This window comes from Acipenser ruthenus, chromosome 24 (assembly GCF_902713425.1).
Source record: "Acipenser ruthenus chromosome 24, fAciRut3.2 maternal haplotype, whole genome shotgun sequence".
NCBI lineage: Eukaryota > Metazoa > Chordata > Actinopteri > Acipenseriformes > Acipenseridae > Acipenser > Acipenser ruthenus.
The window spans coordinates 24,994,206-25,017,784 of NC_081212.1; the positions used below are offsets into that span (position 1 = coordinate 24,994,206).

Consider the following 23,579-nt stretch of genomic DNA (forward strand, 5'->3'; position numbering starts at 1 on the left):
TTGTTAAACTGTAATTCATAGCGCTCGACAGCCTGAAACACAAATATATCCAGATCTTTTTATTTCATTTGACATGTGGTAAAAACAATGGAACCAATACATCCCCTCCTCTCTATTCCATCAACAGGCATCAGGGGTTTAATTTGTAAAGGAGATAATCAACTCTGGTAAGTAATGTGTTTCATTTTCTGTTTTTTAGTTGTTGAAACAGAATGTCTGATATAATACAATGCTGCCTGTCGTGCTGGATTCCAAAGAAAGGTTCTGCAGTAGTTTTCTGCTTTAGAAGATGGACGTGAACCCAGCAGATCAGGTAGACCCTGCTTTTCTGAGACTCCTCAGGATTTCCTAATTCAAGCCCTGCTGTTTTGACATCAGCTATTAGAATTTAAAACAGGCTTGGGAACAGAATGTGAAGGGCATAGCCAACGTACAGCTGGATAGCTGAAAGAGGCAAATAGTGTTTTTATAGAAACTTGTTTTGTAATTTATATGTTTTGAGCCAATTAAAGTACAGAAAAGTGCAGTGAAGGCATGGTAAAGCACACAGAAGCATAGTAAGCTATACATTTAAAAAGGTCAGCATACAACTCTTTAAGACCCGTGGAGGTTTTTAGTGTTTGAAGGGTATGTCAGTAATAAGGAATCATGTAAAAAATGCAGAATGAAATGTCATTGTGATATAACTGTAATGATTTGGTATTTACTGTAATGTTATTCTAAGTTCAACAGGCATGATAAATAGCATATACACTAGGGCAGATTGAATGGATAATCCTCTTGGAATAGCAGCTTGTAGGGCTCATTGAAATAGGTCAACACACACAGAAGGAAATAAGAAAATACAAAATCTTCCCAAAGGTGTAGTTACTGCTTTCAGGGATGGGATTTAACAACAGGGAGTTAAGAACAGTATCTGGTTTAACAGCTACTGTAGACCACGTTAGCGCATTCATTTTCAACAGAGCTCCATTTAAAATGTACTGGGTGCGGGCTGCTCAGCGGATGTCTGGTGGCTGGGACAGGGAAGGTAATTAGACAGTGCATCTACAGTATACAGTAACTTGCATTAGGCCAGGCTGTGCATACCTGTGGGGTGGCAAACAGAATACATTTTTGTTGGACTAAAATAAGTGGATTTCTTTCTTTGTAGCTTGTAAACACACATATATTCTTAACTATAATAACCACTATATATATATATATATATATATATATATATATATAAATAAATAGCATAAATACATTTATTAAATCTTTTGCTTTTTAAGAACCACACATTCACCCACATACAGACATATATACAAACATATATAGAGCCGCCAAAATGTACTGACAGTGTTAAGTTTATTATACATGGATACTTTATTGCACAACAGAATCATAATGTGTTCATATTTATTTTGGAATGAACTCAGAATTTAGAACAGGTTCTGGAACAGAAAGTGAGGGGCATGGCCAACACACAACTGACATTAGCAGTACCAGTTGCACTCTGTGTGGTAACATTCAGAAAATGAACTGCATGTCAATGGAATATAAATCACTGTGTTTCTTCCAAATACAGCTTTTCTCCACACAAGCTTTCGAATGAATGTATTTAATGTGATATTTTGCTTCATTTCTTTCTATGAATGAAGTTTTGTCATTGTCTTGCTTGCTAGCTCACAAGCTTATCAAGGGCACTCAAGCAAAACCAAGCCTTGGCTAAGGTTTTGAAACAAAACAACATTACTGTTCTGTTGCATCAATATTCGAGTCGCAGAGTCTTAAAGGAAACTCAGTCTCACACAGCAGTGCTAATTAAGGGAAGAATGTGCTTTTTTTTTTTTTTTTTTTTGTAAATTTGTTTTTTATTTTAAGACCCAATGGGCCAAACTCCATTTGGAGTATGATTGAGGAAAAGTAGAGTCATACATTACGTTGCTGCAGTTTCTTTTACTTAGTGGGAAAGGGGTGTGAGTAACTTGATGCCAGATACAATCGTGGAAGGCAGTGGCAAATACAGGACGCTTTCTCTAGAAGCTGCACTGCAAACGGACACCTGCTTCAAAACTGGGAAAACTTAAGACAGTGTGGAATGACATTGTGTTCTCTGGGGTACCTCAAGGACTGGATAAAGGTCTACTCACAGCATATGCTTGCTTGGACTGTATCTCCATGTTTTCTTTGAGGAGTCAGTTTGAAAGAGAAGCAATGCCAGGTGAGTTAAAGGAATGCAACTAAAGCTTAAGAGACTCCGACAACTTATTTTAAATAATAACTCTCGTCCTGTTTATGCTATTTATATAATTGTGATAATCCAGCTACCAACCAGTGGCCAGTGGAGCTATTCTTTAATCTTGGCTGGTGAGACAAGGACTGTGTCTGTACTCTGTAGGCATCTGGTTCTCTAGTTCTTTAACAGTTTGAGGAACTGTGCCAGGCAGAGTCTGAGGTGTGCTCCTCATAGCTGTGGGTTGTGTAGAAATCTTTCCATTATCAGTACCAATAATACAAATAGACTGCATTGTCTTTCTCTTGGTACGTGTGTAACATGGTGGAGACTTTGCATAAACCTTTGACCACTCACACCTCGAGTGAGGGGCTTATTCACAAAAGAGCCATGTTTATCTGCAGTTGTAGCTATAGATCACTGACAGGGGGCAGAATCTGTAACGGCAACACTGTCCACTACACTCTTCCCTTGTTAACCTCTGTGATTCGCTGCAGCCAGTCTATGAGATCCGGGTGAAGGCATCAACATAACAGGGCAGAGCCTGGGCTAGGAACGGTGACCGCTCACGTTGCAAGTGAGCGACTTAACCACTACTGTATGTACAAGGGTCCGGATCGTCTGCTTGTGTGGTGGTAGAGCTTTGCACCTTCTCTCACCGGGAAGGGGGAGAATCAATGGCAGTACATCACACAGCACTGCCGAAAGAGAGGCTGGTCCAGGTGGGAGAAGAATGTGGCAATCCTTTATATGATCATTTCAACATCTTATCAAATGGAGCTCTCTGTTGGACACCTACAGTATGCAACCGGTTCATTTCTGTATGCAGCCTCTAAGATATGTTTTCAGACATGACACTCAGATAAAAGTTGTATTATTTTAACTTTGTACTGTACATACAACATAACATAGTCTGACAGTATGCTAGTCAGTTGAGCTTTTTCAGTCTCTATTGCCTAACTGTGCAACACAGACTGTATTTCATCAAGTAAACAGGAAGTTAAAGCTGTAAAAAAAAGTGGATGCCGATTGAACAGCTTTCTAAATCAAACAGGGCAGAGGTTCTTCAGTTTCATTGGGAGGTCTGTCATCCAGCCTGCCACAACAAAGGCACAGCAGAATAGAAGGGGCCAATCCTACAAACTTCTGTAAAAACATGTACAGTGATATAGCATGGTAAAAGCATAGCAAAGGGGGGTAAGTAAAGCATAGTGAGAGCATGGTAAAGCACAGCCTAGCAAAATAAAGAACAGAAGAGTGATAAGGTGAACTAAATGCACAGTCTGAGAATGGGAACAGCACGGTAAACTATGAACTGTACAGAAACCATAGGTGTAAAAACAATGCATATATAAAAGGGGCACATTGAGCATGACCAGATTGTTATTATTTATTTCTTAGCAGATGCCCTTATCCAGGGCGACTTACAATTGTTACAAGATATCACATTATTTTTCCATACAATTACCCATTTATACAGTTGGGTTTTTACTGGAGCAATCTAGGTAAAGTACCTTGCTCAAGGATACAGCAGCATTGTCCCCCACTGGGGATTGAACCCACAACCCTCCGGTCAAGAGTCCAGAGCCCTAACCACTACTCCACACTGCTGCCCATTATAAAAATATATACCGGTATATTCTGCCAGGGTCCCTCTTTTTATACATCAGGATTTTAGACGGTGCATCTGTGCATCTGTGCTGGGATTTCATGATCCCACAGGCTGCCAGCGTGCCAGTGTGCCAGAGTGCCAGTGTGCCAGTCTGCCAGTGTGCCAGCATGCCAGTGTGCCAGCATGTAACTGCTGGGAATTTGAACCATATGAATCCAGGCTGGAGCTCAGTGCCCTTCTAAAACCTGCCACGTTTTAAGAAATTGTCTCAGGACGACTTCTTAAAAAGTGCACAGGCATTAGATTGCCATGGAAACAAAACACAGATTCAAAAGTAAGCACTAATACACTGCCATCCTTATACCCCTTGCTAGACGGACCAAATGATGCCAGAAGTAGCTGTTGCTGCAGTTATAATGCCTTTCAGCTGGAATAACAGCCACACCCTTGCATGTCATAAACTCATCCTCCTTAGAGAAAAAAAAGGTTTGTATCTCACCTAATCCAAGGGAAAATAAACATGTGTTTCTTTAAATGGCAAATTATTCATCAGTCTGCTGCTTTTGTTTATAAACAGCTAATGAGTTCACAGGTCAGTTTCTCTTGTGATTGATAGTTTATATCATGCAACACTTCTTATTATTCATTGGTCTGGGTACTTTTGAGGTTAGCCAGCATGGTCTGCCAGTCCAAACAGAAAAAAAAAACTTCCAGTAAGACAGTGTGCTGGGAAAGTGCAGTGCTGTTTGTTAAATGTGGCAAGGTTCAGAGTTTGCATAACTATAGCTTTTTATTTGTCACACTCTATTAGAACTCTGATGGAGAGCAAAGGACATTCTCAGGCTGTGACAGAGGCTGTTGTCTGTATTGGAAACCGACTTAGTGCTGTCAACTTCTCTGTGCTGGAGCACAAGCCAAAATAACTAGGACTTGGAAAAGAATCAAAGAACACTGTGCGTGTGTATAGAGAGCTGGATGGAAAACACACATTTTGCAATAAAATGTATTTGCACATTATAAAAACACTTTCTTTTTTTGTTTTTTTATGTCCAGCTGTGGACTGTGCAGAATAAAATATTTCAGCTCCCCATTTAATGTATTACAAGTTCTCTGCTGTAGAGAAAGTAGATTAAGGTTAGACTTGGACATCAACATGACATATTACAGCTGTAGGCCTTATCTTAGAAGAACGCAATATGAAACTGATAGAATGAAATGGTCTTGTTAACACAGGGGAGACAGTGAATCAGGTACAGACTGTGACAGCTTTGACAGCTTACAAAGCTACTTGGTATGGGTATGACATACAGTAGAAGAGTTATCTACGGTATTCTTGCTGTTGTTATGTGATATACAAAGTGAATATAACAACAAGAAAACACTGAAGAATACATTAGTTAACATAATATTTCATACCTGAACCAAAATTACTATTGAAGTTTAATATTTTACCCCCTCATGCTATCTTCCCAACACATACTCAAAAACATATTGAACAAACACTGAACCCTACGGAAATCTCAGTGATCACACTCCTCTTCTGAATGTGGAATAAATAAATACACTATTCCTCCGTGCTAAGAAAACTTGCTGACTTTGTTTGGCTGACACTGTATTGATGTGGCCGTTCTCGATGAGCTGCATCATTGCTTACTAAAAACATTTAGTTTAATAAAACATAAATAAAACGAACACTGTATATGAATCAGGTTTAACTAGATATCAGGAAGTACATTCTTCTAGTAACCAACCCAAACACATGATGCTCAATTTGGCTTCTTATTTGGAGCTGACCTGCGTGTGTATAAAGTAAGAGCTCATTTTTCAACCCCTTTGTGCTTTGTTGTTATACATCAGTGATGCCCAATGTTATTGATAAGGGTGTGGGTGACATATATTTTACATATACTGTAGCCTATAGTAATAAAGCAATGTAATTTTCATTAAAATACGAATCAGGTGTTGGTTTAGGGCTGGTTACAGATCTGGTGTAGTTTAGTATTTGGGCAAATCAGAGTAAATAGAAGGGGTAGCCATTCCTGTCAGGATTGAAATGCATTGGTGGAGGTCTGCAAGAAACCTCACGTTGACCCACAGCATTTCTAAATCCTCCCTATATTATCCAGTCTCTAAGAGCCAATGGAGGTAAAGAGTCCTGTGCAAAGTACAAAACTCCAAGATGGGAATTAATAGGAAGTCATGAGGCAACATGTGCTTTCTAAGCAAGGAAGAAAAGAGCTTTTATCTAGTCTGCCTCAACAGTCTCTCAGAACACTTATGAAACAGGATTCCTAACTGAATTTTCTAATTGCTTTACAGAAAGTCTCTTTCCATTAGCTGGCCAGGGCAGAGGAAATCCATCAGCAAACATGCCGCACAGCTATACCAACCACAAGAAGAAAGCTAATGGGCTTGCGATGAAGACGGAGAGGAGAAGCACTACAGGCAAAACCAACAGGAGGTCGCGGAAGCTTGGGCTCATTTCCAGGTCGTTAATACTGTGCAATTCCAAAAACAGTGACGAAGGATCGAGCCCGGAGGAAAAATACCCTGATCCAGCTGAAAACGAGAAATACAGTGGGAGAGAAAGATCGGAGAGAAACCCCAGGGCACAGGTGCTGTCCACTACACACTCTGCTGAACACAAAGATTGTGACCCACAAAGGACCACAGGAGAACATGAGGAACATGCCAAGAAGACTATGAGGAGAACATTTTCCATTAAGGTACAGGATGTTTAAGATTTTTCAGATTGACTATCTATCTATCTATCTTTCTATCTCTCTCTCTCTCTCTCTCTCTCTCTCTCTATATATATATATATAGTTATGCTTATTGTACATATTAGAAACATATTTTGTTTTTAAAAGACAATTAGTTTGCAGAATTGATATCAACATTTTATCAATATTAATTATGAATAAATTGTGAAAATACAGCTCTATAGTTTTCTAAAAATGCTGAAAGTTGAACCCTTTTCCTAGGATTCACTATGATGAAGGTTTAACTGCTGATAACTGATTGTAAATTCATATCCAGTGCACTTCATAAATTGGGTTCAATTATCTAATGGAATATAATAAGAAGATAATTCATATTATTACAATTAAAACATGCATTTTCTATATACAATATTTGTATGTTTCTTTTTTATGCTTCTTGAAGGATAGAATAAGACAAATAATAATATAGCCAGTAAATTATGAACTAGTGTTGAATAGTTCATCTATTGCTATGTGAAAGTTATTAGAACATTATTACATTTGCAGTATAAATGCTTCTATAGGAATATGCTTTCTCTATTGGTTAGCCATGTTGTTATGTGTGTAGATGGTTGATAAGTCATTGATGAGCTATTCAGCTTTAATAAATTAGGATTTTGTGGTTTCATGTTTTTTTCTTCTATATTGTAAATATATGCATCCTTTTAACAAGCCATACATTGTGGTGTGGTATTAATTTTTGAACCCTTAGCATTTCACCGGTATGTTAAGATGTATTTTGAAAGAGCAGCTCACAGCATGACGAATATTTGTCCATTTGACTTGAAGTTCAATGAGATTTGGCAGCTAAGCTGTAAACGGCTGCTAATTCCAGGAGACATCTAAGGATAGCCATTTTTTCCATTTTGGTTTTGTTTTTCCATTATAAGACTCATAAGTGATGTTGTTTGATGTTTGCGGTTGGACGGTAGCTTGTGGACTTCGAATTGAGATAAGTAAAAAAAAAAAAAAAATAAATAATTTCACAATTATGACTTTCAAAGGCCATGCTATGTACCCTCAGAAAATAGCTGGATTTTTTTTTAAATGAGAAAGCAGCTTCTAAATGAAAGAAATCTAAATGAAAGACTCCTGACTGCTACATTTTGAAATGTAGTTAAAGCACTGTAAGTTGTTTCCAATTAGTCTTTTTTCCTTGTTTGTTATCTTGCAATTTCTTATGCAAATCAAATACTGCTAATCACATGGCCAGTATATTGTAATTGTCTGCTGCTCATATCCACGTACGGTGCAATATCTACTGGGTTTACACAAAGGAACCCTGAGGGGATAAAGTTGTTCATAAAATCCTGATGCAGATCGCAGAAGAAATTCCATTGATGTCATGGAAACAGGCTTTTTTCTAAACAACAACAGCCTATGGTCAAACATGAGGCTGCACTGATTTCAACATGGATTAAAATAGATTAACTATTTATTTTTTTCAGCTGGGGAAAAAAAAATGCTGTATGTTGACAAATCCATATTTAAGACAATTATAAGACATATTAAAATGACTAAAAGTAAATTCATAATACAGAATAAGTTATCATGCTCTCATTGCTATATTTGAATACACAGTTGTGCCTAAATGCTCTCACGGTACCTTGCAGAAAACTTGATTGAACAACTCTTTAAACTTGGCAGACAATTCATTCAAAATCTATGGATTTCTCACCCTACAACATGTGACTAACATTTAAATGCAACATTCTTGTTAAGGGAAACAACAGTGCAATTACAATATGACAGAATCTCATTGAAATCAAACGTTCCGGGGAAGTGGGGGGAGGTAATTCTCTAATGTATACACACTGATGGATATTAAATGAATTGAAAACTTGTGTGAAGCGGAACATGAGAAGGGCCACTTACTCTGTCTCAATCCCAACAAAAGCAGCCTATGTGAACCCTGAAAGAACAGCAGCTTTATATTTATACCACTGGTGTCTTGTTATTAAACAGGAAAGCAGCATCTGGAAATTGTGTGTGGCTACTGGTGATGAAGGTCTGGGGATTCAAATCTCTGCAAATAACACCTCTGCAGTACCAAACAAAGGAATTACTGTTAGCCATGTGATGAATGGAGGGGCAGCACACAGGTAAGCCTCAGTCTGTACCACTGATTCAAGTGGTGGTGGTCTGCTGTCCTACATTTCTCTGTAGCCTTGTACATGCTTTCTGGATTATACTTACAAGTGTACTGTTACCATTATATTGTCTGCTACATCCTTTGCTCTCTACTCAGAGATGGTCGTCTTCAGCCTGGGGATGAGCTGCTAACAGTGAATGGACAATCCCTGACTGGCCTCTCAAGACATGAGGCTGAGGCTGTGCTCCAGACAGCAACAGGGCTAGTGGATTTGGTAGTTTCCACCAAGCTAATGGTACGCTTTAAAAAAAAACAAAAAAAACATTTAACTGCAATCACTGAATTTTACTAGGCTTAGTAAATGTAAAACTTCCAATAAAACACTACTAACAAGTGACATTGTAAATGACGACTGAATACGTTCTATTTGTCTTCAGATTAACAAACATGAATTTGTACTATAAAGGACTGAGCATCTCAGAATTAATTTGAGGTTTACTATTTTTTCTGAGCACAGAAAGATAAGAGTTACAGGTGGGATTTAAAAAAATGTCAGTAACACTAAACTCTGCACCACTGCACAGCTTCCAAGTGATGTTTCTTATGAGACACAGGGTCCTATTCACAAAGATCATGAGTTAATTAAAGAATGTTTTCTTGAAGTCTGTTCTGATGGATAAAAAAAAATGTATGCATGGAAGAACATTTTCATGAAAATCTGTACAGTAGCTAAGTCATCAAAGACATTAAAAAAATAAAGAAAAGAATAACTTGCATAATGACATGCGGCCATAGCTTATTTCTCTCTATATTTTTCTTTTACAGACTTGTCCTGTAGATGAAGATAAGGGGTCACTTTTATGTAACAGATCTACCTCGGTTTCTGCACCACCAACTACCGACAAGGAAAACCTGCAGCCTCAGACAAACATCATTGATAAAGAAAATGCTGGGAACGACATTCCCCCAAAGGTGACTGCCACTGCCTTACCCCTAATCAGGCTCATTCTCTTTGACCAGCTTCTCTCAAAGTAAAATGCTATCAGCATAACTGATTCATTTCTTTTCTTTCCAAATCTGCAATGAACAACTTAAACACTAACTGCACAAAAAAGATGTACTGTACAGTGCTTTTTTTCCATACATTCTAACATTTTTTTCCCCCACCATACTGGTTTTTGCTTGTCTTTACCAACTGTGTGGTACATAAACAGACTTACCATCTATTGTTGACTAGGCACAGGAATGCAGGCATCAAGTTATAATGATGTGTGCTTTGTTTAACAGAGTACAGATGTCAAGATGCAACTTGCGTTTTAAGGTTGATTATCTTTCTAACTGGTTGCAGAGAAACAGCACAGACATGACTGGGGAGGGATCCAAAGAGCGTCATGCAGAAAAATCTGATAATTATTCCCAGACCAAGTTGTCCTGTAAAAGGACTCGGAGTAATTCTACTAGTAAGTATGCATTTGAATAAATATGAACATATTAACCCCTTCCTATTTTCATAAAATCATGCTAAGCTTGTCATACTAAATTCTAAACTATATATAAACCAGTTTAATCATGTAAATGAGCAGGTAATTCCAAAAAATGCATGTTAATAGCCTGAGCAATTATCACTGATTATGAACTCTCATTTCCCCAGGAATAGTGTGTGTGTGTGTGTGTGCGTGCGTGCGTGCGTGCGTGCGTGTGTGTGTGTGTGTGTGTGTGTGGAGGGGAGTTAAATATCAATGGAGTCTAGTGTTAATTAGACATTTCTTTATAGGCTTGTTACCACTGTAGAAGAAAATTAAATTCTGTATACCAGATTTGTTACTTGTGTTTTCTTTGTTCAGTGTTTTTAAATGCCACTAACTACATTGCACTGTAATAACACAATATGGTTGTATGAAACAACTTGCTTAATTACAAAATAAAAAAAGAAATGTTGGCAGTTGCTAGTGTCTTTTGTAATAGCACTGTTTTTGCACATGTGGTTGTAGATACGTACTATGTAACCACATATGCAATGACAGTGTAATTACAGTGTAGTTAGGGTCACTCAATGTGAAGTGTTCCCCTTGTGTGTGTTTCAGGTGTCAATCCCTATTGGATTGGAGATTTAGATGCCCTTATCATTAAAACACCAGAGATGTATAATAGTAACAACACACAGGGAAATCCCGGTTTCTACGGCAACAGGAAGGCACTCTCCCAGCAGCTGGAGTTTCCTGATGCACCTGCCCAGGTAAGAAGCAGTCAACAGAAAAGATCACATGTGTATACAGCTGTAATAGTTTGGTGTCTTACTGGGTAAGGTTGTGTGAGCAGCATGACTATTTAAAAGTTAAAAGACCCATCTGTGCTGGCGCCACAAGGCACCATGGGGACTGCAATAAGGGCATGCCAATAGGATCGCTACACGATTTCATTGTTTGTACATTACGTATTACATGTCTTTGTTTTTTTTTCCTCAAAAGGTTATTGCAAGACCCACTCGGTCTTTAAGCTCGGCACACTTAGTGAACTCGAGCAGCAGCGTGCAAGCCTTTGTTATTTCTAATATCGTTCTGATGAAGGGTCAAGGCAAGGTAACTTGGTTTTATTCTAACAAATGACATTATTATTTTGCACTTTGTTACTTGTAGATGCATAATTGCCACAATCACATATTCCTCTACTTGTATGTAAATGTAATATCTGAAGGCTGATTACTATAGTTTTGGGGGGCGATAAAAAATATACTCCTCCTATTTATTTGAAGAATGGACATTTATTTGGATGATTCTGCATTCACCTCAATGGTCTTTATCGCTCGTCAGGGTTTAGGGTTCAGTATAGTCGGTGGAAAGGACAGCATGTATGGACCAATAGGAATCTATGTCAAGACTATTTTCCCAGGTGGAGCAGCGGCATCTGATGGAAGATTACAAGAAGGTACAGCAGCACAAAGTCATACATTTTATTCTGCATGTACATTTTGTTGTGTAGCTGTGCATTACAGTATGTTACAGCAGATGTAAGAAAACTTGCTACCAACATGGCGGCAGCTTTCTCAGGCTAACACAGTTTAGATGGACACCTGAGAAGTCATTTCTTAAGCAGGTTTGCTGTATATTTACTATGGCTCTAGTGATCACAGTACAAACAGCATTTTTATGTATCACAGGAGATGAAATACTGGAGTTGAATGGCAAGTCGCTGCATGGATTGACCCACGATGAGGCCCTGAAGAAATTTAAGGTATATGCTAAAATGCAAATCCATGATTTTATAGCAATTTATAAAATACAATTAACAATGGTGGTTTTACTGAGCGCTGCATTTTGTGCATTTTGTTTTGAAGCAAACTAAGAAGGGCTTGCTGACGCTGGCTGTGCGGACCAGCCTGCGGATCGGAGCCTCGTCCAGCTCCTCCGGCGTCTCCCACCTGTGCCGCTCGCGCTCCCTCAGCTCCAGCGCCACCATCAGCAGCCGGGGAAGCTGCTCCGGCCCCGAGCTGGCAGACTGCAGCTTCCTCCCCAGCCCAGCCAAGCCCAAAGACAGAATCATGATGGAAATCACTTTGCACAAAGGTGAAACACGCTCTGACCCCTCGGGGTCAAAACTGCTTTGTAAAAAAGTACAAACTGGATGCACTCTTGTCAATGGCCCAGCCGGTTTTGGTAAAAACTGAAAAGGGGGTAGAATCGCTTGAATGAAGGTTAATGCCATTGTAATAAAACATGTTTCATATCATATCTGCCTGGATTTGGATTTTGGAAATGTAATCTTTGTGCACAAGTGGTGCTTTCCACTGGCAGTGCTGCTCCTTTGAGACGGTCTAGGATGCCTCTAGTAATTTGACTTTGGCCTCACTTGTAATGACAGTCAGTTAACCTAGCTTTTATCCGATAATTGAAATGCATCTTTGCGTTTGTAAACTACAGATATTGCTATTTTGGATCCTCATTTCTGCAATACAAAAGCCAACCAATAAGATAATTTCATCTTTTGCTTAATGCAGCTTTTCACCTTGTCTCCTGTCTTCAGAATTGGGTGTGGGCCTTGGGATTGGGCTGTGCTGTGTCCCCTCCAGTGAAGGCTACCCTGGCATTTACATCCACACCCTCTCCCCTGGCTCTGTGGCCCACATGGATGGAAGACTAAGGTATTTGTTCACACACCCCAGGAACAGTATATTTGAGTTGCCTGTTTGTGTTACTGTATTTTTGACATATGCGTGCCCTTAAAGTGTTTTTGACTGTGCATTTCAGGGGTGGGGATGAAATCGTAGAAATCAATGAAACAGTGGTTCACAGCATGACTCTCAATGAGGTTTACACAGTCCTCAGCCAATGCCACCCGGGGCCTGTCCAGGTTATCATCAGTCGTCACCCGGATCCGAAGGTAGGTAGGGTGCACTTGGTTTCTCGTACAATAGCGACCACAAGTGTTTGCTTATTCATAACGACACAAAGAGCTCCTTTGTAGAGCCCATTCAACATAATTGTTCAGTGATTATCTCTAGAATGTCATCATTTGTTCTCTAGGTTTCAGAACAGCAGCTAAACGAAGCCATTGCACAAGCTGTTGAAAACAGCAAACTGAAAAAAGTCAAGAGTCAGTGGAGTATAGAAGGTACACAAAATAACATGATTTAATCATTCAAATGGTATGGAGGTAAAGGTTGAGCATGCTTTATACCAGTAGATCAAAAGTAGTACCAGAACATGTTTCTTTCTTATAGAATATATGGAACTATTTAAATTTATTAAGGACCATATTAAGGAATGTTAAGGACTATTTAATTAAAGCCCATGTAAATTAATAAAATCACAGTTCATCAAGTGTTTATTCTTATTTTTTAAAGCACTGTTTAAACAAAGCAAATGTTTTTAAAAACAGTCCTTAAAATAACATTGCATGAAACAGTCCTAAAGGTTTGTGAATAGGGGGTGTGGGGTGCAATCAGAATGTATTTTTGGTGTTACTCCCCAAAAAAAAAAAAAATATATATATCTATATATTGCCCCTTATCTTTCAGCCCTGAAAAAGAATGAGCCGTGCTCCCATGGAAAGCAGAAGTGTGAAAAATGCTTGGAGAGAAGTTTCAGTCAACTGAATAACAGGAGACCCCAGAAGCTGATGATCCGCTCAAGCAGCGACACGAGCTCCAACCACAGATCACCCTGTTCTAACGGGGGCTCAGCCTACTCAACCCAGCAGGCAGGCATGAAGTGCAGGGTCCACAGTGTTGACGTGCCCATGACCGCTCCACAAAGCACTGTGGCTGGATCGCCAGGCTGGTCGGTTATAGAGATCAAACCATCCCCTCCTCACCCAGACGATTACAACGTACCTAAAAGCAAACATTCCAGCCAACAATCTATAGACTTCATTATCAAAACCGCAAGAGCCTCCAAGCCAAAGCCTCCACCGAGGAGGTATTTTAAACAGCAAGAAGATTCAAAGGAAGAGCATTTTTCTGATCATGGAGGTGTGAACGGAGATTCACCCAACGACTGGAAACCATCTACTACAAAGTGCCAGGTAGGATTTTATAAAAGAAATGAACCACTCTGCGTACTAAACATGTTAGGATGGTTATCGAATTGAGGACCGGTAGAAGTGGAGATCCTAGAGTTAAATACTAATGATTCTGTACTATCATTACACCTATCAAAGCTAAGCCTCAGTCTTTTAATACTTACACATTTTACTAGCATTATCGCTATGTGAATATGCTACGTGATGCGATATATAATTTAAGACATAGTATGCACTGATGATTTCCTTAAAAGCATGATATGACTGTTAGTGTGTTTGTAATAACTTCAATGCACACACTCACACAATTATAGAGCACTGTATAATAATACTGGGTGTCATTTGTCAAGAGGCCTGTTGAAACGAAAAGGCTGCAAAGTAACATTATAACACCTCTCAAACCTCAGTGCAGAACAGGCAAGGTTTGTCTGTGGATGTTTACACTGGCTGTTGCCAGAGCAGATGTAGTTTGACCAACAGCAAGAGCACAGTAACTGGTGTGTTTATGGTACACACCATAAAAAATATAACAGAACACTTTTTACAACACTCATGTTTATTGATTTAAGTCTCACAAACATGAATCTGGCCACATATATGTTTTTTTTTATTATTAAAATATGAAGATGTATTTTTAAACATACATTGCACGTTTACTGTTTCTGGATATGCTTCCACATAGTGCTCAGCAAATGCACAAACCTTTTAACACGTTTCAAATCAACATCATCTCCAGCTGATTTTTTTTTTGTCTTGCTGTAAGACCTGTAGATGTCCAAGGTTGTTCATTGTCATTTCAAGGATACGTGCTATGTCTGCTGGGTCATGTGCCTGTGAGGAAGGGCTGATGTCTTCATTCTCACTACCATCACTTATATTAGAATCTGTAATTAAATACATAAACTGGACTTTACTTTTAAGCCTGGAGAAAATACACATATAATAAGTATTACTACCACATTATTATTATTATTTAGTATAAGTGGTGCATTATTATTTGTATTATTATTATTACTACTAGTAGTAGTCGTAGTAGTAATGCATCACTAATACTAAATAATAATAATAATAATAATAATAATAATAATAATAATAATAATAATAATAATAATAATAATAATAATAATAATAATAACACATTCTTAGAAGAAACTGCCTGTTCACTATCTCTATGCACCTGTGTCTCATCATCAGAGCTGTTTTACTCACTTTCCTGATCACTACTATCTGTTGGAATACAGGCAGTTTGTTGTTTACGTCCATATCAGCCATCCTATTTGCTACCTACAAAGAGGAGATGGACTCATTTATATTAGATATTGTAAGAGGTTCACAGCGCCATCTGCTGGTTTGGTCCAACCTTTCATGTGTTTTTTTTACAACATACATTGTCCTCTTGTATTACTTATCTTACCCATAGAGGGTTCAAATTAAAATTGACATTTACTACTGCTCAGTGTGACCCAGGGAAGTCGGTAAGACAGGTGTATTGGGTGAACAAAGAAATTGCAGTGTGGTTAGCATGACTGATAGTTTCCTGTATCCTCAAGCATCTCAAACCATTCATCTGCATAGCTTAAAACTGAGAGTATGTAGATTTGTCTAGACGGACCGTGGCTAAGACACCCAGACTCATAAGACATGAGATACACTGTAGCTGTCATTCAATTATCCAGAGGAAAGGTTTTCCTATTGAGAATAAATCCATTTAATGTTGTGTGTATTTATTATCCACCTCATATCTGATAACCCAGGCTATAGCGACCAATTAAACAGGGTGTGGGCTACAAAGATGAGATTTATTTACTGCATACGTGAATTTTATTTGATAATGATAAGCGTGGATAATAGAGCTATATACTACATATGATATGCATGCATTTTCTGTGCATCTTAATTTTATATGTTGAAAAATGTGAAGTATAACTTTTTTTACATGATTTTAGTTTTTTTACAGTTTATTCATGGCTTTGAGAAAGATTCCTGATTTACTCTTTAAAAATGTACGTTTGAGTATTTCTCTGATTTGTGTGTTTAAATGGGGGAGGGGGAGGTGTTGAGTGTGGGGCATAGCTGAATTAACGTAAAAACATCTAGTTCCATAATATTCAAAATTAAGCTTCAGTGCTTCACTGCATAGTAATTTGACTTAATTACAAGAAAAAACCAGAACCCTGGAAATGTGCTATCAAGCCCCTTATAAAAGTGAACTATGGTCAATTTGCTTGGCAATTTTACAGTTTCTCATGATTTTCCTATGCATGCATTTGACTGTACATGCTTTACCATGCTTCCAATATGCTTTACTACACATTGCTATGCTTTCCCAAGGTATGCCACAGTCAGCTTTTAAAAGGGCGTCTTTTCATTGGCTCCCAACCCCCATTTTTATGTATTTATGTATTTATTTATTTTTTTCCCTGACTTTTGTGGTTAATCTGGACTTTTTGAATTATTTTAGTAAAATGTAACAACTGTGATTCCCCTACTGTATGCAAAGATTTTCCAAAATGCCTGTGCTAGGACATCAGATATTAATAAAACCAAGATGAATACTAATGTCTGCGTTTTACAGACATTCAGATCCAGTTGTTGCATAATCAGCATTGTTTAGATTTCAGCCTGCAGAATTGATTTCATGTATACGGTTTATTTAATGCATGCCTTGGTGGTGCATGTCAAATTGAGAGATGAACGGATGCATTGCTGTAGCTTTTGTGGTCTGTGCAAATTGTCTTGTTTCCTGTTTGTGTTACAGGAAGCAGGGAGCTTGGTGTCTGAAGGAACTAAAACGGTTCACACTAACACTCTCTGCGTGACTTCATTATCACCAGGGGACTCTGGTCACTTCTCTGAAACTGCAAAAGATAACTCTTTACGAGCAGAAGGAAGACTCCAAAGTATGTATACGTTTTATCACTAGAACACATTTAAAAATAATCTATTTTTTAGGTACAATGAATTAGGTGTATCTTGTAGGATATTGTAGTATAAGGTGCTGGTTTTGTTGGACTGGTAAAAGTGTAAGATATAGTAGTTGCTTCCTTGACTGTTTCCTGAGGTTTAATGCAAAGCCTTTCACAAAAGCAGTAATCAAACATAGTTCAGCCATGTCAGTATTTTTTGAGTGGTTGTTGAGCATTCTTGGATGGTAATAGGGGTTTAAAATAATGATTATTATAAAAACCTTGTAACATTTCAAATGTTTCCACTACTTGATTGCTAAAACCAGATAAAACTACAGTAAATAGCCCTCATTGCTAATCCATCAACATTGAGAAATACCCTTTGAAAAAAAGGACATGCATTTGCTGAACAGTACAATGTTTTAAATGTAAGACTGATAAGCTATGTTTTCTGCAAAGCAGCACTTGTTTGATTTGGCTCTTTTAATAGCGGATGTGATCGTTAGTATCTTACTTCACTCAGCACTAACACCTCTATGTGCTGTTGAGGCTTTTTGTCAACAAAGGGGAAATCATATTTTGCCTTGGCTTCTTTTATAAAAACAACAACAAAAAAAAAACTGACCCTTACTATTTCCAACAACACAAAGGCTGTATGTAGTCAGGCTTCATAATTTTAATATATGGCTGCTTCAAACTAGGTGTTGGTTCTCCTACAAACCTCTCTACGGGAACTAAAAGGCCAGCATTAAGAAGACAAGCTCACGTGGATCTCTTTGTGGCTCATCAAACACAAGACCCGTGGGTAAGGATTTCAGACAGTACTGAGGGACAACCAAGCTGTGCCATCATGAGTCAGGAGAATGGGCAACCAGACCTGAACGGCTCCTCCGTGCACGAAAAGGATGCACCTGATGGAGCTCCGGCTGTAAAAGACCCCCTGAATGTTAAGAAAGGTCCTCCAGTGGCACCAAAGTCGGTTTGGGTTCGCCAGAGCCTGAAAGGTTTAAAGAGTGGAAAACTGCCAGCAACAACCAAACCTCGGGACGGGGGCACACCAAATCCAAGAAGCACGTTTGGTGTGAGCTTAAGAAATACTTTGACCAAATCCAACTTGTCATTCAAACAGAAAATTAGCTCTTTTGAAACTTTCTCTAGCTCCGAATCTACTGAAAGAGGAACTAAGAGGATTTCTCCATCACTGTCTTTACCCTTGGTAGACAAACCTCCAAGCAGAAGTGACACAACTTCAGCTGTCAACACTGCTTGTCATGCTGCCAATAAAGCAGCTGAGGTTAGCCCACCTGATGAAAGCAAGTCAGCAATAGAGGTGACCATCCCGGCAGCAGAGCCAGAGGTACCTTCCTCTCCCCCGCCAGCGTCTTCATTGCCCAGCCCCAGGAGAAGCAGCAGCACAAAAACTGTGCCCTCCACAGCATCGCTGGAACCTGAAGAAAACGTGGTGTTCAAATCCCCTAGCCAACGGACAAGAAGCTTCCCACTGGCTACCACCCCGTCCTCTGAAACCTCCAACCCGAAGACCTATGATGGAGAAAGCCTCTGTAAAATTCTCTCGTTCAGTAATCAAGTATCGCATGCGTTAATGAGGTCAATGCGTTCCCTTCCTCAGTCCCCCTCCATCTGGCACAGCAACCCTTGGTCTGCTGCTCCAGGATCCCCCCAAGCAGCTCCTGACGATGACTTGTCCTGGGCTGACAAGACCCCCGGGTCGCCTGCTGTTGACCTGAGCCATGCTGAAAAGGGATTTTCTGTCAGGTAAGTTTCCCAACAGGAATGAGTTTTGTTTCTCCTTGTTATCAGAAGTAAGCTCGTGTTCTTGGGTATTTTAAACCTAACAAATGTATAGCAAGTGCTTGAACAGTCCTAAGTTCAAATACTAGTATGAAATTTAGACCGGTTCAGTTCCAGTATAATTTAAATTACTTAAAATGGTCTGCTTTCATACTTTTTATGCTGCGGAGAAAATGTTAATGTAAATTGGCATCACAAAATCTTTTGTTTTTGGTATTAAGAATTAAGAATTGGTTGAGAAATTCTTAATGACTTTACAAATGAAGCCTCCTATATTATATGTCCTGTAGAATATTTTCAGACAGCATTGCAGTGTTGAATATTGAATCTCCCAACAAAATATTGGGCCTTATTCCCAAAGCTTCCTCACAATATAAAGTGGACCAGCAGTAAGAAAGTGTATTTGAAAGTCTTGGTTATCGCTCCTGTAAGGCTTGCAGAATGCTAAAACAATCATTTTCCTTCCACAATAGCTTGGCAGAGCTCAGAGAATGCACGATAGGCATGGCGGACGAGAAGAGAGAGGACGGGAAGAGGGAACGCACCTCGTCCCTCTCCTCCTCAGCCTCGGCCCAGTCACTCATCTCCCTCATTCCTGCAGAGGAGATCAAGAAGATGATAGAGGAGGTGAAGGCCCTAGATGAAGAAACCCTGAAGGTACAAGTCTTCTTGTTGTCTTCACCACTTCTTTGGAGTCTGCATAGCTCCTTTAAATGAACGCAACGTTCTGTACCGTGTTTTAGGACTAGCACAATCAAGTTTGACCAAACATAGTTAGTTTAATGATTTAAAAAAAGTGATAGAGAGCAGGCCCTCCAGTGTATTAAGTGTTATAAGAAATGTCTGAATGTGAAAGATGGTGTCCTTTTATCATTCAGTTAAAACAGGGCTGTGATTCATTCAGTGCAGTGCTCTATTCTATATGATGGTTGAGACCAGGTAGAAGCATTTGTCTGGAGTGCACTGCAATATGTTCTAACTTTGATCATTTCCTTTACAAGCTAAATATTTGCTGTGTTGCGGCCAATTCTTTTTCCTTCATCTGACACTCTATCAGGATGAATTAGCTTATAACCTAAGTGCCCATTATGCATTTCCCTCTGGCAGCAAAAAGGCTAAGGGCATCAAGAAACAGTTACATATTTTCCTGTTCCTATTAAAAATGCATTCACCTTTCAGCTGGATTTAAGTGTCCCGGTAGCCCTCAACGTCTCTGTTTCCATTGTTTTAAAAGCACAACCGTGTCCCTCATGACAGCATTTCTAATAGGCAAAACAAGACAGGTCAATTGGCTACAGCTGCCTTCTCCATTAGTTACAACACCTGGAGGAAAACACTTCAGAAACACCAAATATCCGTTCTGTTATTGTTAATTGCAGCAGCTGCTCTTTATTAAGACACTCTGGTCAGCTGGTACTGAAATAAACTGGGTACTGCAGAGGAGAGTAAGTATTGCGAACGGGAAACCATGTAACAACACATCTGGTGTGAGTTTGACGCCACTTGTTTTTTTTAATGCAGTGTATAAAATACCTAGACTAGAGCTTTGTGTAATATTTAGTATTAAGCTACTTTTATGTATTAATATACTGTGTGATTGTTTCATTATTCAGCAATTTGAAGACATTCACGTTGTAATTTTGCACAAAGAAGAAGGCACTGGGCTGGGATTCAGTATTGCTGGTGGGATAGACCTTGAAAATAAAGTGACCACAGTGAGTATAATAAATAGGAGTACTGTTTGCATTGGTAGATTGGGTTTTAATAAGAGAATGTGTATTTGAGAAGCCGGTGTTGTTTTTTCTACACTATATGATCACTGGGAAAAGTATCTGTCTGTCTTATTTCCTCAATTTAGCAAAGCTGTCAAAAAAGCTAACCTGTGTGTGTGTGTGTCTGTGTGCAGTACACTGCAGCATTAACAATAATTCAATGAGTCCACAATTATTGTCTATTGTTAAGACCTGCTTACCTCCATCCTTCCCCATCCCACAAAAAATTACTATTTACATCACCAGGTAGCATCCATATTTTGGTGTGTCGGCACACAAACAATAAAAGCTAAGTAAAAGTGTGCATAGCCAATAAAAAGATCTACAATAAATAAAAAGACAAGTACCCCCATAGCACAAAACAGCTGAAAGTACTGTATTAAAGGTATTGAAAAGGTGCTCTTGCTCGCATCTTACATCTCATTCACATGCTGTCAGGTACACAAGGTATTTCCCAGTGGACTGGCATCAGAGGAAGGAACCATTCAGAAAGGGGATGAGCTGTTATCCATTAACGGGCAATCCCTTAAAGAGGTGACGCACAGTGAGGGCACAGCCATTCTCCGGCAGGCCAGGATGCTGAAGCAGGCGGTCATCGTTATTTGCAAGTCAAAGGAGAGCGACACAGGAAATGATGAGAGCAGTGAAAGCAGCTTGACCACAAGTGCTGTTGAAAATCCAAGTATGACAGGTAAGTCAGATTGGGGCATTAGTCCACATCACAAACAACCACAAAGTCCAGCATCACTTTTCATGAGCACAAAATTCACAAAATGTGTCTGTTTCCCTGTCAGCATTCACGTCTGGGACCTCCTGACTCTCTCACTGTCTCTCCCACCTGGACACCTATTGAAATTAATGACGAAATGTTTGAAGTGAGATATCTAATCCTGATAAAAATAAACAGTGGCAGTGACTGCAGATCTACAGCCACCACTAGGTGGCACTATAAGGCAATAATCAAAGTGTGGGGTTTATAACAGGAAAGAGAATTAAATGGGGAAAAATACATGTACACCATTGAATATAACTTTATGCTTTCAGATGCAGAGGATGCGGGTTCCGATACAATCGCTGTCGAGCTGGAGAAGAACGCCGGGGGTGTGGGGTTTAGTTTGGAAGGAGGCAAAGGGTCCATTCACGGAGACAAGCCCCTTGTCATCAACAGAATTTTTAAAGGTAAGCTGTTGGAAGGAAATGCAGCGCTGCTTGTAAACTGCAGGATAAACTTGCATCATTATCCTGAAAAACAATTCACAAGTCACGAGGAAGCAAGGAAGTACAATGTGTGCAACCCTAGGTGTGATGCAACATTCTAAAGTAACATTCCATTCCTGCTTCTCTTTTCAGGGGGGGCTGCTGAACAGAGCAGGATCCAGCCGGGCGACGAGTTACTGCAGATCCAGAGTACTGCCCTGCAGGGACTGACCCGTTTCGAAGCCTGGAACATCATTAAAGCCTTACCGGAGGGTCCTATCAGAGCTGTTATCAGAAGAAAAACTGATGTGAGCAAATCTGAGGCCACTGCAGAGGAACAATAAAACAGCTGCCGACATTCAAGGTTTTAAACAGAGGTGTGTAAGCCAGTCTCTGTCGTGGAATCAGCAGGAAAACGACACTGTGTTATCAAACAAAGCCCCCAAACGCTCGCTTTCCAATCGCAGGGCGGCTAGGAAGGCCACCTCGAGCTACAGCCGTGTAAAAACTGTTCAACGCAGAGAAACGAAACCTGGGAGAGACACCAGACAATGGACATTAGGAGTCTCAGTGTTCATTTAATTAAAATGTTTCCAGAGTGTTGACCATAGTGAACAATAATAACAATGACACTTGCAGTATAAGGGTACAGCATTCCTGGTGGTAGTCTTAATATCTTGTTGTCACTTGAGTGTAAAGCTACCCAAAATATACAGTGGTCTGGTTTCTCTTAGCTATTTATTCCAAATCATTAGCACAGTTCTTGTTTGATGTTACACTTTCCAGCAAGCGTTAAAAGTCTAGTTATAGAAAGGCTACCTGCTTCTTCTATGTCAAGGCAAGAAATGCACATCTGAAGAACTTTAGAAACCCTGAAAAAAACAGATGATAGATATCAGCTTGCTCGTTTGCTTTATTCATCAACAAAAAAAATGCTTGATGGTACTGTAATATTTGTATGCTGTTGACTACAACTTTTTAAACTATGCCAAACTTTTTTTTTCCTTTGTAGCAATTTTACCATTTTCACAATTATGTAAGCAGCAGGTGCTGTGTTCCAGATTTGTCCTCAACATCTGTTAAATCTCCTGGGTTTAAAAGCACAAATGGAATTGCTGGATTTTCATGTAAGGTACAAAATATTGGCAGCAGAGTATAATTCTAATTTGAGTTCACATTTATGTGCAATACTTTCCTTCTTAAAAAAAAATAATAATAATAATATAAGAGACACAGTATAATGTAAAATTTATAATTTTGGTCATATTCTGTGTCAGTGAAATGTATTTTTTTTTCAGGAAATAAAGTATTTTATAGAGCTATAAAAATAGGTTTTTCTTTTATTTTTACAATTCATTTAAATATTTCTTCTGACGCCCAAAATATACTGTTACGTTTTTCTTTGATTGCGTTCAATAAAACATTACATTATCTCCATTGTTATTTCAAAAGTTTATTAGTTACCCTAAATTACTCTCGTTTTTTTTTTTTAATTGAAGCTGTTTTATTTATTTTTTTAGAAAAAAATAAAACCTGGTGTTAACATAGGATGGTGCTAAATACTTTGTGAATATGGACTTCTGTATCTGACATTAGCAACACCAATATAGTTTGTCTAGTGACCTCTTCTGGTACCATGCAATAATGTACTTAGCAACTTAACCACATCAATCCTGAAAAAAAAAAGACACAAA

At 38.9% G+C, this 23,579-nt stretch overlaps 1 protein-coding gene across 4 annotated transcripts; it reads left to right on the forward strand.

The window, feature by feature from the left end:
• LOC117429596 (pro-interleukin-16-like) lies at positions 1–23,532 on the forward strand. Of its 4 annotated transcripts, none has more exons than XM_058998928.1 (23): positions 1–167; positions 6,147–6,553; positions 8,555–8,691; positions 8,838–8,976; positions 9,507–9,653; positions 10,030–10,141; positions 10,766–10,917; positions 11,150–11,260; positions 11,492–11,606; positions 11,839–11,912; positions 12,016–12,244; positions 12,702–12,819; positions 12,926–13,058; positions 13,202–13,289; positions 13,696–14,201; positions 16,145–16,201; positions 16,957–17,098; positions 17,806–18,880; positions 19,390–19,573; positions 20,530–20,631; positions 21,127–21,379; positions 21,733–21,867; positions 22,039–23,532. In XM_058998928.1, the coding sequence occupies exons 2-23, from the start codon at positions 6,197–6,199 to the stop codon at positions 22,227–22,229; spliced, it is 4,557 nt and encodes a 1,518-aa protein (XP_058854911.1). In that variant the 5' UTR covers positions 1–167; positions 6,147–6,196; the 3' UTR covers positions 22,230–23,532. The 4 variants fall into 4 exon arrangements, with proteins under 4 accessions (XP_058854911.1, XP_058854909.1, XP_058854908.1 ...); XM_058998926.1 differs by lacking the exon at positions 1–167 and adding an exon at positions 1,878–2,203; XM_058998925.1 differs by lacking the exon at positions 1–167 and adding an exon at positions 4,215–4,313.
• The last annotated feature ends 47 nt before the right edge of the window (positions 23,533–23,579 follow it).